This window comes from Camelina sativa, chromosome 5, assembly GCF_030686135.1.
Source record: "Camelina sativa cultivar CO46 ecotype springtype chromosome 5, ASM3068613v1".
NCBI lineage: Eukaryota > Viridiplantae > Streptophyta > Magnoliopsida > Brassicales > Brassicaceae > Camelina > Camelina sativa.
This window is the reverse complement of record NC_141884.1, coordinates 40289159-40304837: the sequence shown is the minus strand read 5'-3', so window position 1 is coordinate 40304837 and position 15679 is coordinate 40289159. Positions and strand designations below refer to the sequence as shown.

At 35.6% G+C, this 15679-nt stretch overlaps 1 protein-coding gene, 2 long non-coding RNA genes and 1 pseudogene across 21 annotated transcripts; 2 read left to right on the top strand and 2 right to left on the bottom strand.

Annotated features, from left to right (window-relative positions):
- Window positions 1-4956: 4956 nt before the first annotated feature.
- On the top strand, window positions 4957-6944 carry LOC147945024 (uncharacterized). The gene is made up of 7 exons (XM_087452113.1): window positions 4957-5086; window positions 5231-5324; window positions 5430-5579; window positions 5676-5710; window positions 6034-6250; window positions 6347-6632; window positions 6753-6944. The coding sequence occupies exons 2-7, from the start codon at window positions 5255-5257 to the stop codon at window positions 6754-6756; spliced, it is 762 nt and encodes a 253-aa protein (XP_087308239.1). The 5' UTR covers window positions 4957-5086; window positions 5231-5254; the 3' UTR covers window positions 6757-6944.
- Window positions 6926-10804, bottom strand: LOC104788380 (uncharacterized). Of its 3 annotated transcripts, none has more exons than XR_768227.3 (10): window positions 10616-10804; window positions 10197-10357; window positions 9850-10114; window positions 9317-9416; window positions 9107-9211; window positions 8821-8985; window positions 8550-8709; window positions 8155-8346; window positions 7614-7979; window positions 6926-7538 (listed from the first exon to the last, which is right to left on the bottom strand). It is a non-coding gene; the product is annotated as an uncharacterized LOC104788380 (long non-coding RNA). The 3 variants fall into 3 exon arrangements; XR_768228.3 differs by having other exon boundaries at window positions 10197-10424; window positions 10616-10776; XR_015558304.1 differs by having other exon boundaries at window positions 10197-10346; window positions 10616-10773.
- Window positions 10805-10985: 181 nt separating this feature from the next.
- On the top strand, window positions 10986-14290 carry LOC104788381 (uncharacterized). 16 transcript variants are annotated; one of them, XR_015558297.1, is made up of 12 exons: window positions 10998-11374; window positions 11510-11556; window positions 11858-11957; window positions 12138-12190; window positions 12280-12347; window positions 12557-12666; window positions 12838-12885; window positions 12979-13040; window positions 13207-13266; window positions 13457-13583; window positions 13774-13837; window positions 13924-14290. It is a non-coding gene; the product is annotated as an uncharacterized LOC104788381 (long non-coding RNA). The 16 variants fall into 16 exon arrangements; XR_015558292.1 differs by lacking the exon at window positions 13207-13266 and having other exon boundaries at window positions 10986-11374; window positions 12280-12319; XR_015558300.1 differs by lacking the exon at window positions 13207-13266 and having other exon boundaries at window positions 10995-11374; window positions 12138-12206; window positions 12280-12319.
- A 920-nt stretch (window positions 14291-15210) lies between these two features.
- LOC104783300 (protein translation factor SUI1 homolog 2 pseudogene) lies at window positions 15211-15679 on the bottom strand (annotated as a pseudogene). The gene has a single exon (XR_015558288.1). The product of XR_015558288.1 is annotated as a protein translation factor SUI1 homolog 2 pseudogene (transcript).

The window sequence follows — 15679 nt, the reverse complement described above, 5'->3', positions numbered from 1 at the left end:
CTCGCGGTCCATGCATGGTGCTTCATCCGCAGTCGGTTGTACCTTACGGGCGAGGTCACCATATCGAAGGGAGTTCTTTGGCGGGGAGAACCTTCCGTTCCGTGGGACACTGCTGGTAAGAGAGCTCTACCGGAGAAAGATTCAGCGGTTAGGTTCTCGGCATTGCAATTAACGAAATGTGAGTGATTCATTCAAGAGGAAACAGTTGAGTGATTCATTTAAAAGGAAACAATATGAGCGGTTAGGTTCTCGGCATTGCAATCAACGAAATATGTTTGTGTCTGAACACAAGGATATCAATGATTCATTCAAAAGGAAACAGTTCTGGAGAAACTTAAGATACGAGTCATGATTACAACTGTGAAGCATCTAAAAGAATTTTGTCAAAAAATCATATTTTCCAAATTATTCCCCCTTACATATATCTCCATCCATGTATCTTATAAACGGTCAAAGTGTTGACGTATGTGCTAAAGAAGATTTTATTGTTACAAAATAGGGGAATCGATTAGTAGTCTTTCAGAAGAGAAGCACATATATAGGTAATGGCTAAAAATTTGAAAACTCTGTATTAATCATATATAATATATTTTGTGATTTAAATATATGTTTTGTTCAAAATTTTCCATATACAGTATGTTCAAATATTGACGTAAAAGAAAAATCATGAGCGGTCTTATAGACCACTAAAAACTGATGTTTAAAAGATATAATAAAAAACACTATAACAACATGTGGTCGAAATTGAAACATGAGCAGAGAAACACATGGACCAGATTGATCAATTAACGAAGCAACAAACGTTCCGATGATTTAACAAAAAAAAACAAAAAAACAAAACAAACGTTTCGATGATTCGATGATTCGACGATTCACGTGACGTGACTTGGAAAAAAATATATTCCAGTTTGACATAGTTGTTATCAAATTTATAATCACATTTAAAATAATCTATGGATGAAACTCCAAAATTCTGAATTAACAGAAGTTTCGATGACCAGAATGGCTTAAAATTCTGAATATTTCAACGTAGAGACTCTAAAATTTTGAATGCACCAAAAAAATATGGCTAGCCAAAATCTGAAAGGTCCCAATAATGTGCTATGTTATTCGTATTTTTATGACTTGGTTCGTATATAAAAAAATTTAATTGGTGTAAACAATTTCATGTCAAAAAAAACTATTTCAATAGATTTTATCTAGTAAGAACATTTGATTTGTCAAAAAGATTTAAAGCAAAGCAAAGTATTTTCAATAAAAAAGAATTAATGGTTCTTTGCGGCTTTAAAAATGAATTTCCCTTTCTAGTCTATACTATTAAAGCAGAAGTATTCTCTAGAGTAAAAAATGGACCATGACTTGGTTTTGGTAGGTTTTTCATTAAAAATGATTAGAGAATCACAAAATTTAATCTAATTAACCTATAGTCTCGATTTCTTTAAATGACGAAAATACCCTCGGTCGATCACTTAAAAAATTGCCGGGTCGAGACGCGGATCCTTACATATCCGACTACAGAAGGAAAAAAACCCGCGGATCTGTTTGTACTTCAGAATAATATTTTTCGGATCCAGTATATTATTTCATTCAAGATTAGTTATTTAAGATCCCAGTTATTCGTTATAGACAAACACTCTGATTTCATTTTCCTTTAAGGTATTTAAATGAAAACCATAAATTTTAATTACCAAAAATTCGGATATTTCCTTAATTACCGAGATTGATCTTAACAGATAATCTTTTAAAAGAAATATTTAATGATTCAGTTAAAATCTTTAAAAACGAATATTCAAGTTACCAAATCTGAGCTTCGTTAACAAATGCAGCGAGAGAAGAGAAGCTGTGAACATCTCTCGAGCATCATTCATTACATCACTCAATATAATCTCCAACGCTCTGTTTTCCACAAACCTGGCAAACTTTGATCATGACTCGGTCTCGGAGACATCTCACGATTTCCATAACGTGGTGATTCGGATGATGGAGATCGCCGGAAAACCAAACCTCGCTGATTCCTTCCCTTTTCTTGGATTTCTTGACTTGCAAGGAGCTAGAAAAAACTATATACAAGTTATAACTACTTGAAAAAACTTTTCTTGGATTTCTTGACTTAGTTTAGGATAGTGTTTATTGCGGTTACTTGAAAAAACTATATACAAGTTATAACTACTTATTTAGCTATTAATGTGTGACGTATATAATCTATGATTTATTTCAGGCTGGGTCGGATTGGCTTTTCATTTATCCCGAGGGTATTCGTAATCTCCTACTACATGCAAAATTCAAATACAGTTATCCCGTCTTGCACATTACAGAAAATGGTAAATCATAGTGTTTAAAAGATCTTTTTGGAAATATATTCTCGAGTTTTCTAAAACAAAAACTAGTGCAGACAGACTAATTATTTCATCGACGAAACTCCTCGCTAACGGTAGCTAAGTTAACTAATCTATCTTATATATAAGACCTAATCTTCTTTATTTACATGCATATTCTAAAATATTTTGATATTTCATATATATGTATGAACAGGAATCACACCTCTAGCTACTTTGTTTCATTGGGATACTCCTCAAGCACTTGAAGATGAATTAATATAATTTGACTCTAACGTTCGGATCAATGAATCTAACATTTGCATGCATAAACCATCTTTCGGTGATGACTTCAAAGATTTTGCGACCTTGTGTTTCGAAGAATTTGAGTACCCGTGTAAAATTGTGGGTCACAACTAAACGAGCCATGGGTCTATAGTATTGGTGGTTACGACACGGGAGGAAAAGCTCCCGGACGAGTGCCTCCAAATACATGAACGACGCAGCGCGGTTGCTGGAAAATCTGACCTCGAGGTTTACACTGTTAGTCACAACCTACTTCTGGCTCACGCAGAAGCCGTTGAAGTCTTAATGAACAGTCCAAAAGTAAGGGAAAACAAAAGTTGGTTTCTTTTGATAAGCACTCATATATGTCTTTGTGGACAAATTTTATTATATATCTATTCAAAGTGTTAAAGATGGCAAGATTGGTATCGCTCATTGCCCCGTATGGTTTGAGCCTTATGACTCGAGCGACCCTGATGATAAAGAAGCATGTGACCGAGCTATGGAGTTTAATGTTTGGCTGGTGAGCGGATTTCTTTATAACATATAAGGGAAAACCACATGTTTTGTTGATTTTCTAACATTTTTGCTGTATCTTAAATGAAGAGGCAAATGGACCCTACGGTGTACGGAGAGATTACCCTGAAGTCATGGAAAAATCGATTGGAAAAAGATTACCTACATTTACCGCAACCCCAATCCAAGAAGCTGCGAGGATCTTTTGATGACTTCGTTAATTGGAGTGAATTATTATACTGCTTTCTACGTGAAAAGTATTGCTGAAGTGAACCATGACACCCCTAATTGGAGATCAGACGCACGCATTGAATGGAGGAGTAAGCGGAATCCCATAATACTCATATCATTTTAGGCTTTGTACTCGTTCTTTTGGTTCCAATCATTTTGCTACCGGTTTCTTTTCTCACAAGTTTTCAATTTCTATTGCTACAGAAGAAAACAAAGCATAAGACACATTGGGTGCGAGAGGTGGCTCAGAATGGGACCAATTCTATACCTACAATATATATAATTTATGATCACCGAGAAAGGTAATACAATTTATCATAAGGTCTTTCAAAAAGTTTATTACTCAACTTTATATAGGTTAGGTTATATTAGTTTACTAACTTTTTGGTTAAAATTGTTCAGGGCTCTGTGATATAGATTACGAGAACAAACCGAAACTTTCTAATTTGATGGATCTCCAAAGGACAAAGTACCACGAGAAACATCTCCAAAGCATTCCAACAAGCCATCCAGTAAGTGTAATCTTTAAACGAAAATACCCCATTCAGTTTTCTTGGCTCACAAGAAACTGTATTGTGTTGAAACCCTACTTAGTTTCTTATTGATGATGATGATAACTGTTGTGTTGCTCAGGGAGGATGGGGTTGAAGTCGAAGGATACTTTGCATGGTCGTTATTAGACAACTGTGAATGGAACGCAGGTTTTGGAGTCCGATACGGGCTGATTCTACAACGGACTAAAACGGTTTCCAAAAATGTCAGCGATGTGGTTCAAAGAGTTCTTGAAGAGAGAAGAAGAAGTTGAAGATTCAGAGGAAGAAGAGTACGTGTTGAAATCTGCAATGAACAAGAAGAGATTCTTAATAGCAAATGGTTTAGCTTCAAATCAAACTCTGCCTAAGATGATGAATCTTCTAAAGTTCGTTGGACAAAAAAAAAAAAAAAGATAAATAAAATCAAGTCGACCTCCACATGTAACATCATTATATATATGTAACCTGAAAATTTCTTAGAAAGATCGTCGAGTACCACATATATATGATTATTCTTATTTAATGCAATTCCTACCCATAAGAAATCTATACTTTAAAAGTTCAGTGATGATGTTGACAACATATTAACATTAATTAATTAAAAGTTGTAGGAAATCAAGCATATATATAGAAAGAAAGAAAAAATCTCAAAACATAAAATATTTTTTAGGAACAGAGGTAATATATGGAAATTTTAGTTGATGTCAGACTATATATATCATTTTTAATTAAAACTTTAAATGAGAAAATTTTAAGAATTTCTCGCCCATATTTTTTTTTTTCGCCAAAACTTCCAGAAGTGTTTCTACAAAACATATATGATTAAAAACTCTTTTTTCTTTTCAATGATAAGGACAATATTTTTATTTATATTGCAATATCCGTCACCCTGGGTTGACAAATAGAATAAAGAGGGAGGAAAGAGGCAAAAAAAAAGATATTGTGGGACCCATGTCCAGTGAGTGTTATGGCGGTTGCGAGCGAGGCTAATATAGTCAATTTCATCGTACTCATGCAACATGTGCACTGTGTGTTCCTCTCGTCGATATATACTCAGTCCTCGCATTTTCACCATCGTTCCTCTTTTCCAATTCCTTTAACTTTGTATCGATTAAATTTCTAATTATTAAGTTTCGTTTCATCTTTTACAACTCCGATCGTGTAAGCTAACAGCTCTAGTCGGTGATTACATTTCACATCCATCGTGTAAGCTCGGTCTCGATCTCAATTTCTTTGATTTTTTGTCATCTTAATTTGCGTTTGGGTTTCGATCAATTTCTTTGATTTTTTGTCATCTTTGCTTTTGGGTTTCGATCTGTTCCTGAGTCTGATTATGATTCGATCATGCAGGGAAAGTATTCGATTGTTCAAAGCATGATGTTTAGGTCGATTCAAAAAATTATTTCCAGCTCCACTGATCGATTCGGAATCAAACGATTCCTGGGTAAAGTTTCCTTCTTTTCTCTCTCTCCCCCCCTCTCTCTCTCTCTCTTTTTTTTTTCACTCTATTTTTTTTAATTACAATTTTTTTTTTTTTTTTTCTTACTAGGGCCTCGTCGTGCTCCTCTATGGGCTCGGGCTCTTAGTGAGCCCCAACAAAGATTTGGTCGTGCGCATCAATGGGCTCTTACTGGGCCTCATGATGAATTTGGTCGTGCGCCTCTATGGGCTGGGCTTCAGCATGGGTTTTGTCGATTCGGTAAATTTTTTTTCTTTTTCTCTTATTTTATAAATTTATCAATTGTATTGGGAAAATTTAATTTATATACACCTACTTTTAATAATAATAATTCAGGCAGCCAAGCAACTCCACCATATTCGCCGCCCGAGGTAATTTTTTATATAAACAACTTTAGTATAAAATATCATTTATTTTTTCTATTCTGCTATATTATAGTCCTCTGTTTCGCTTGCACGCCACCAATAAAATATGATATATTATAATTCTGTGTTCTAGTATTTTTCTTTTAATTTAAACCGTCATCTCACGTTAGTAAATTGCATTTTCTAAACTATATCTGACATATGTTCATCATCTATCTCGTGCATTATATACAATCGTTTTCTTGTTTTTTTGTACATCATATATCATATAAAACACTACTTTTTTTTCTCTAACTTTAATCCACTCTATAAATCCTTTTTCTTCTCAGGTGCTCAAAACCGTGATGTGGTGGGATGTTGATTCCTGTCCTCTTCCTCCCACGTATGATGCCCGCTATTTGGGACCAAACATTACACAAGCCCTTGAACAGATGAATTTCAAAGGTCATCTCACTATTCATGCTTTCGGGAATACAAATCTTGTGGATGAATCCAAGCTGCTGCAGCTTAGTTCTACTGGGATTTATCTACACCACATCCCAAGAGGTAAAGTAATTTTTTTTTTTTTTTTTGTGTTTTGTCTTTGTGTTTTTTTTTTAAAAAAATTTTAATTTGATAATATCATTTTGGTTTCATTATTAGGCAACAAAGAATCCGCCCACAAAAAGATCATTGTAGATTTGATGTCTTATGCTTTGGACAACGGCATGGATACTAACATCATGTTAGTATCGGGACATCGGGATTACTCCGATTGTCTTCCCAAACTCGCCGCCCGTCGTTTTACAATATTGCTAGCGCAACCGGAGGAGCATGCAACAAAATCTAGCATCTTTGCGGCAAAGTATGTGTGGATTTGGAGTAGACTACTAGCAGGAGAAGGCGCTCTCACAGAAACCGAAATGTCAGAGCTCTATTCCAAAGCAAAGTAAGAGATTGATGCAATGTCAAAATTTGATATGAAACTTTTTTTTTTTTGACATGTGTTTGGTTTTTCTTCTTACTTACGCGTTCCTCTCTTTCACCTTTTCTTTAATTTCGAAAACAGATAGCTAGAGGTTTCACGAAGTAAATTTGGCTCTGACGTGAAGAATAAGAAAGCGATGTCTATCTTGTTTTTGTATTCTCTTAGGTCGGTCTAGTTTTATACTATTTTCTTAGGTCGGTCATGTCATGAGGGGTTATTTTAGCAGCTGGCTAGTGCTGAAGCAGAGAACAATATATTTTGATTATCTTTCTATTATGATCTTGGAAGAAAATACCAACAAGAAGAAAATGAAAACGGTGCTAAAAACAAGAGAGACAAAAGTGAATCGAGGACAAAGCTTAAAATCAAAAGCCAGAGGAATGGACCAAGGAAGAGTAAGACGCGTTCTCGTCAGATGCAGTCGTTTCATCCCGGCTATCTGTTTCTTGTCTTAAACATGGTCTAAATCTGCCAATTCGCACAATTCTAACCTCTTAGTCTTAGTCGAATCCATGTGTGCTTCCCAACAAGATTCTGAAATTATCTATACCACTTTCTCTATCTTCTCCTCTGCCACTAGGATTACGCTTTGAAGGACCGCTGCCACCTTTAAGATGTGGATTGAAAGTGAGAAGAACCTTTGGGTATCGGTGGCCAAGGAATATTGCAAGGCCTGCTTTTAACGTTGTGAAGTCCTTCGAAGGTCTTAGTTCGATGGCTACAGAATCCATGGCACCAGCGTAGAAACTTTGTATGGAAATGTTCAGAATCTGCTTATACCTTTGGCAATTTTTATCCAAAGAGGTAAAATCTTAAACCAACCTCTTGATTCAGAAAGATCTTGCTTCTGAAGATGATCTCAATTGTCTGTGTAAAAGAGAGAGATTAGGACATCATCACCACATAGAAGCTAGAGGTTAATCTACAACACTGTGTGTTTACCTTTAGACCGGGTACCATAACTTTGGTCACGTGTGTTGTAAGAATGTCGTCACACAATGCGGACTCTTTGGACTGTTAGTCGAAATTACTAATCCAGACATCACCTCTTTGCTGTAACAGCGGAACTTTAATAGCTGCACAAACCGTGGGAAAGAGAAAGATAGGTACCTGTATTTGAGAATTGGGATGTCTTATATTCTGAGAGAGAGTATCAAGCAAGATCCGTTCTGTTCTCTCAGCTAATGTCACATGCGGTAATGAGATACATTCAATAGACGACCAGTCGCATTATTTCTCCACCTTTTCCACGGTGAAGGCGTTCTTTCTCAATGCAAGGGACAGTCCCAGCCATACGTTTTTGGCTATCTGTAAAAGATTGAGTGCAACAGGAGCCTTTAATTTTTTCATGTGGCAATCAACTAACAAAGTCGGATTACATATAGAGTGATAGGGTCTAGATTCCAAGATGGTTCCCATAGGTTTTGGTTTTCCATACGGAAAAAGATCTGTACTTGCATATGCAAAGATAGATGGTACTAACCAGCAGAAAGGACATAGCCACACTGGTGCAAAGCTAACGCGACCTCTCCAGCTGCCAATGTTGCACCATGGCGCATGCACAAATCAGTTGAAAGGGTACAAGGACTCGAGCACATAGTTGGAAAAGTGCTTAGGCTCGTACTTAACAAGAGCAGCAAGAGCTTATGCAGCAAAGTTCTCTTAAGCATTTATCCTGATATAAGAAGATTGAATAATTAACATACTATGAAAGCTACAACTAGGAACAATGATTTGATACAGTTCCCAATCAAGCTATTGGCTCTAGTTTATGGGTAGTATGTTCCACATTAGATACAAGCAGGGCACTAAATAGATATTAGTACTGTAGATAGTGAGAGGTAATCCAATGTCAAATAGTGTATAAGATAAGCATACCCAGTGGCAGATCTTGTTGTAGAGTAATTCATCCACAAAACAAAAGGATATAGATACCCGAGCAACGGAAACAGCAAGAGTTCACCCGAGAAGAAAGGGAAAAATAATCAGCTATGTCAATCCCATGGAAAGCAGCGGCAGCAGATCTTCTACAGTTGACCTGATAAAAGACATCAATAAATTTACGCAACGAAGAGATCTACAAAATCACAATTCTTCAAATCAAGTAAGAAACGAGGACGAAATTGTAGTAAAAAAAAGGGATTAGTACCTCGGAACCCTACTATCATGTAAATCTGGGGCAAGCTGATCCAGCACATTTTTCATATCTTTTGTGGGAATAGGCGCGCCCAAATGCCCAACAAACATAGACAGCTGCATCACGGACATGAGATACAACACCGTGTGGACCTCGGCGAACATCATAATGAAGTGCCTGTAAGTAATATTTACATGTAAATGCATAGAACTTCTGCATAATTTGGGTGTGTGATGCCATTGCTTCGCGTGTGCTGACTAGAGAAATAAGTAATCATGTGGATGGGATAGAGGACGACCTTCACAATAACTGGAACAACTTGTGGAAAACTTCTAGGCAGCAATAACCCTCTACGAGCCAGTTCAGCTAAGGCCGAACAACCCCCATGCCATGAACCATCGCCCTGAATACCATGAAATTCACAATAACTGTCAGCTAGATATTGAATTCTTGTAACTGGAATTTAAGTACATGCAAGCCATTGCTGCCATATATCCAATACGAGTACCTCTCCAGGTGAAAACAGCTACAAAAACAGATGACAACACCTCTTCAGACAGAACAGATGTTAGTCGTCAAGTTACAGCAGACCAACGAACCACAGTGTCCTATAAAGTTTAAAAAAAAAAAAAAAAAAAGAGTAAAATGTTAGAAGGACGATGCTTGCGAATACTAGTGACATGTGATATTGTCTGGTAGGCGGCTGAAAGTTTCATGTGGGTGAAATTTCACATTGGATATCAATACAGGCTCATCCCTGCATTAAGTGACATGTAAGATATTTATAACATTGAAGATTTGTTTGAGTGTCATCTGGTTACTCTATTTTAAAACTTGGTACAATGTGCATACATACTCAAAATTATTGTGTGGGCACATAACTAACTACCTCAAGTTATCAGTCCCAACAGTCTTTAAAGATACGGGGTCCCTCAAACCAGAGAGTAACATTTCAATAATCTCTTCTAAGATTTCTGGAACATCCATATTTTCATAACCACATAGAAGCTATAGGTTAGATCTACAACACTGTGTCTTTACCTTTAGACAGGGTACCATAACTCTGTCACGTGTCTTGTATTCCTGAAGTATCCAGAGAATGTCGTCACACAATGCGGACTGTCGTTCTTTAAGGTCTTTAGCTTCTTCACCTTCCCTCATATACTCCAGCAATGCAAAGGAGCGAAGCTTTACTAAGTGAATCCTGTAATCCTCCAATCGAAATTACTAATCCAGACAGCACCTCTTTGCTGGAACAACGGAACTTTAATAGCCGCACAAAACGTGGGAAAGAGAAAGCCGGAACCTACAAAGGAAGACAACAACTCATAGCCATATACATAAATCCACTAAAATAAACGACGAAGCAACCAAGTGTGCTTACTTACCGCCCATTGTAAGCCAGCTTTGTTGGGAAGAATCTCTTCCAATTTTTCTCTATGAGGAATGAATGGGACGGAAATCCTTTCGTGATACAAAATCCTTTGAAGAACCTTTGCAGCTGTTTCTCTTAATTTATCCATTTTCTCCACTCCTTGCTTCACGATACCTCCAATCAGACGGAAATAGTTTCGTGATAGAAATTCAAACAGTAAGAAAAACCGATTATCCAAAATCTACAAAAACCCATCAAACACAGAGACTTTATTTTTTTTTCTTCTTTTATAAAAAAACAGTAACTAAATTTTCTATTTTGAGAACAGAGAATTCCAAAATTCGTAAATTTGCCTCCATTTTATGAAAACATTGTTCAGCCAAACACCAACATATTAAACACACACACATCAGCTAAGAAGTTATAACTCACTTGCAAAATTTCTGGGTCGAGTGAAGCTGCAAAGAAGAAGATTAGGTCGAGCGGAGAAGCAAATACTTACAGACGCCAAGCTTGTTGTTATTCAATTCATGTGGCCTTCCAAGCTTGTTCCAGTATTTTGTTTGGACACAAAGAATATGTTTCTCCTTATCTTGAATAACTTCAAAACCAGCTTTTTTTAATTAAAAATTTTGATAATAAGGGCTTCTAAAGGCCTGGCCCATTAACTAAACCAAAACGTTGCGTTTTATTCTTCCTCGATAAGTGTGCCACACGTCTGACTTAACATCCGTTACGGAGGTAGTTGACGGCGTTAAATTATAAATACACGTGTTAAATAGTTATATACACTTTGAAAACAGAAAACAACGATTCGATTCTCGTAGCCTGGGTGGTATCTAAGAGGCCGATGCATGCCGGAAGCATAGCCGGACATGAAATCGCCACGGAGGCCGATGCATGCCGGAAACAGAGCCGTCCACCATCATTAGAGAAAATGGTCGATGACGGAGCCAAAATCCGACCCCCCCCCCCCCCCCCCCCACACAAAAGGAACCGGTGTTAGACGGAATGAAACGGTTAACCCACCGGACAACCGTGTCAGAACATAACAGCCGCCGGAAGAAACCTTAGATGAGAGTTTCTCTCTCTGGAAAATTTAGAGAGAGAAGAGAGAGAAACTCCCCGCAGTCACCATTCATACCCTTAGTCTTTTGGTGAAAAAAAATTAATCAGAAATGAAGAAAAATGGTAAGATCTCCTTATATAAGAGACTGAATAAAAAAAACATTTCCTGCTCAATTTTTTTTTCTTTTTTCCCCTCTCTCTCTCTCTCTCTCTCGGTTGCGATTGAATCGACGAAACCATTGATGAATTTGGAATCAGAAGCTTGAAGGTTGGCTCAATCATTTGAATCAATTGGAATCAGAAAGGTAAGTTTCTTAGTACAATTGTTTGAATCGGAAATTGTTTTATGATTAGGGTTCTTTGATTTTGGATAAATGAGGGTTATTTGAAGTTTATTGGAAAATTAGGGTTTTTGTTGTGCATGTGTTCCAAATTGATCATTTTATTTGATATTGTTAGTGAAATTGATCATTTCAATGGAGTGGCAAGACTGCTTGTAAAATAAAAATCTCTTTTTTTATTCTCTCTTTCTCTGTTTTGAAATTAGAATTGAATCTGATATCAATCTTTGTTTTTGGGGGCGGGTTTGGATTTTATGTGAAACAGAGTGAAGATGGAAGTAGATGTTCCAGTATCCGTAGCGTATAATTTCTACTTGGATCATGAATCTTTTCCTTAATGGATGCCTTTTATTTCATCCGTAGAGGTAAAAATTTTGATCTTGAGATTTCAGAAGAGGTTCTTGCTTGTTTTTTAGATTATAACTTGGTTTAGTGTTGTTGTTTTCTGTTGTTAGGTGTTATAACTAGGTTTAGTGTTGTTGTTCTCTGTTCTCTGTTTGTGCGTTAAACTGTTGGCTTTTTGTTTTTGTTGTTGCTTGTTGCAGCCTACTCCTAATCAAAAGATTCATTGAAGATCTCTTGAAGGTCTTCCTAATAAGTAATCAAAGAGACCAGTAATATTCAACTGTTTTTCTTCTTATCTTCTCTCTTATCTAATTGAGCCTAACATTTGAATTTAATTTGCAGAGAGACACACAACAAATAACAGAGATTACAAATTGCAGAGGTTCTTGCTTGCTTTTTAATTTGCAGAGGTTCTTCTTATCTTTTCGCTTAAGTATTTTTAGAAGATAAGAAGAACCCTTTTTAAGTATTATATTCGATCTTGAGATTTCAAAAGAGGTTCTTGCTTGCTTTTTAGATTATAACTTGGTTTAGTGTTGTTGTTCTCTGTTGTTCTCTGTTGTTAGGTGTTATAATGAGTTTAAAATTGTTATTGTTCTCTGTTGTTCTTTGTTGTTAGGTGTTAATAACTTGAGGATTTTAAAATTGATTCGCACAAGGACGCCAAAGAAAAACATCTTTACAAACTCATCTTTTACATGAGTTTATCGTATGAAGCATCTTTCAAATGTGAGTATATAAACACTAAAACACATCATCGTTTCTCTACATTTTGTCATATCAGTAAGTAAACTACAAAAATTCTAAGAGTACGTGAGTAATATATATATAGTTTATTTTCCTGGATCATATATTATGAAGAATAACTCTCTCTCATGCGTTTTGTGCTCTATCTTGTAGCTAACTGTATCATATGAAGTCCCTGCGCTATTAACCCCCATGGCATCGGTGAGTAACTTCTTACCTTTAAAATCTCTATGTGACGCTGAATGTTATATATAGACTGTTTTTCTTATTACCTTATAAATTTCATGAATTCAGGCTACCTCTTAGGCCATGAGTCGAGTGTGTGAATGAAGCTACCTCTTAGGCCATCAATGAAGGTAATTTATTATCCTTCTCTTTTTAATTTATTTGGTGTTAGTTTAGGTATGAGTCTTGATTGTTACAGTTTCTAGGTCCTATTCTTGAAAAATCTTCTGATGTACTTATCAAAAGATAAAGAGCTGCTGTTGTGCTAATATTTCTTTGTGGTTTCTCTCTATTTAGACATCGAGACTAAATCAGATACAAGTTTGGCTGTAGCTGTTCAGACACTATCAGATACAAGTTACGCTTTTGTTTTTTTTGAGGATATGATAGATTCTTGCCGTAGAACAACTAAATTTGGAAACATGACGGATTTGTAAAATATAACATGAGGCAGATACATGATTTCCGAAATCTCTATTACTCAATCCATAAGTTGTCCTCTGCTTCAGTTACTTAAAAAACTCATTCACTCGCCTATGTTTTTCAGGTTATGTTATTGGGGAGGTTGCATCACCGTAATTTAGTGAACTTGGTTGGCTATTGCGCAGAAAAAAGACAACACATGCTTATATATGTTTACATGAGTAAAGGAAGCTTAGCTTCTCACTTATACAGTAAGCAACTACCTTTTTCTACATACTAGACCAATCTGCTATGCATTAAGTGAATTGTCAGTCCAATGTTCAACTAGTTTGTTGCATATTTTATTAAATTGATGGTTTAAACTCCTGCAATTAATGAGTCTAAAGATTTGAGACACTGAAATGCTTTTTTTGATACATGCGAAAAACATGAACCGCTGAGCTGGGATTTGAGAGTATATATTGCTTTAGACGTAGCACGCGGTCTAGAGTATCTTCACGATGGAGTAAGCTACTTGCTAAAACCATCCACCATTTGAATGCATCTCTTAGAAATTACAACTTCAAAACTCATTTACTATTATTTTGGCAGAGGAGAGAGCCCCGAGACTGTGGAAATGGAACGCGGTGATCTCTACTTCATACGCTACAAGATTGTTAAAGGAGCAATCGTATCTGGCCAAATTGACTTGATCTGAGCTCAGTCATGGATTTTTCACTCAAATCTCTTTCCATAGCCATAAGTGAAAGATAGTGCTACCATTGTTCATTATGTCATGAACCTGATTTACTTGAGTTGTATAGTGGATTTTTCTATATTGTTCTGAGTTTCCTAATGTCTTCATAAAAAAACCTAATTAAAAACTCTAAATTATTTGGAGCAAATCAGTATTACAATTAGTCATTTTCTCCATTTATGAATTGTACTTCTATTGTAATATGTATTAATGTTTTTATTATGTTTTGTATGTTTAAAAATAAATTAAATGTAATATTTTACTGATTTTATAAAATCTTAAATGTTTATACATTTATACTACTTCCATTCTATTTAAAAATTTTAAATTTTAAAAAATAATATTTTCATAATTAAGAGATCCAAAATAAGAACCTCCCATTGGAGGAGAAAATTTTAACTAAGAGATCATGAGTTCTTATATTCAAAACTTTACAAAATTAATTCATAAAAAATTCAAACAGTGTTTAACAATCCTTTCTCAATATACTACCGATATTGTTGCTCTAAGAGCATGTTTATCGGTGGGTTTGAGTAAGGGGCGTTCTTAAATTTTTTATGAATTAATTGTGTACTGTTTGGAATATAAGAACTCATGATTTCTTAGATAAAATTTTATATTTTATTGGTAAGTTCTTATTTTGGTCTCTTATTTTTGAAAATATTGTTTTTTTAAATTTAAAATTTTTAAATATAATAGAAGTGGTATAAATGTGTAAACATTTAAGATTTTATAAAATTAGAAAATATTCTATTTTTATTAATTTTTAAACATACAAAACATAATAAAAACATTAATACATATTACAACAGAAGTGCAATTTATAAATGGAGAGAATGATTAATTTTAACACTAATTTGCTCCAAATTTTGCGCAAATATTTTCAACCAAATCATCATTATGTTTATGCCTATGCTCTCTTGGATGTATCAAACTACTGCTCTCGTACATACATTTCCAAGCATACAATAAACAGGAATTAGATTTTAAGATTGTTGTTATACGTATTTGCTACAAACGTGGACAACACTTACAATTGAGCTTCTTCTCTTTATCAGTGCTTCTTGATTCATCAAATTACTTAACTCGTTTAACAATCTGTTTTTGTCTTTAGCAAGTATAAAGAAATGAAGATATAAAGATAAGATCAATCAAAATACTTGTCATTACCAAATATCAAATTATCCAACACCTTTAAAAAAGCCAAAACCAAGAAAATCTCCCCTTAAACACGCCTACTAATGATGATGTTCACACAAGACACCAATTGATATGATCCTTCTTAGCAATCCCAGTCTGGACCAAGAACAGAGACACTTTCTTCCTTTGATCACCTTGAAGCTGGATGATCTTGCCTAGCTCCTTGTCCTGCACAACGTTCCCGTTGCAGCAGAAATCTTTCTTGAGATCCTTGAGTATCCTCTCGTAGCTGTACTCTTTCTTAAGCCCTTGAACAGTCGTCAAGCTCTTTTTCCCATTCCTTTGCTGGATTCGGATGTGAATGTTCTCTTTTGCTCCCGGTGCATCTGAGTCTTTAGCCTCTGCGGATGGATCGTATGCTGATGGAATGTGAAGAACATAAAGAAGAAGAAGGCGACGAACCAGAAAGTG

What these genes read in the sequence shown, in the direction of transcription:
- LOC147945024 (XM_087452113.1), top strand. Translation starts at nt 5,255, where the DNA reads ATGATGTTTAGGTCGATTCAAAAAATTATTTCCAGCTCCACTGATCGA. An exon ending in CGGAATCAAACGATTCCTGG is followed by an intron (nt 5,325 to 5,429) that starts GTAAAGTTTCCT and finishes TTTTCTTACTAG; the next exon opens with GGCCTCGTCGTGCTCCTCTA. An exon ending in GCATGGGTTTTGTCGATTCG is followed by an intron (nt 5,580 to 5,675) that starts GTAAATTTTTTT and finishes ATAATAATTCAG; the next exon opens with GCAGCCAAGCAACTCCACCA.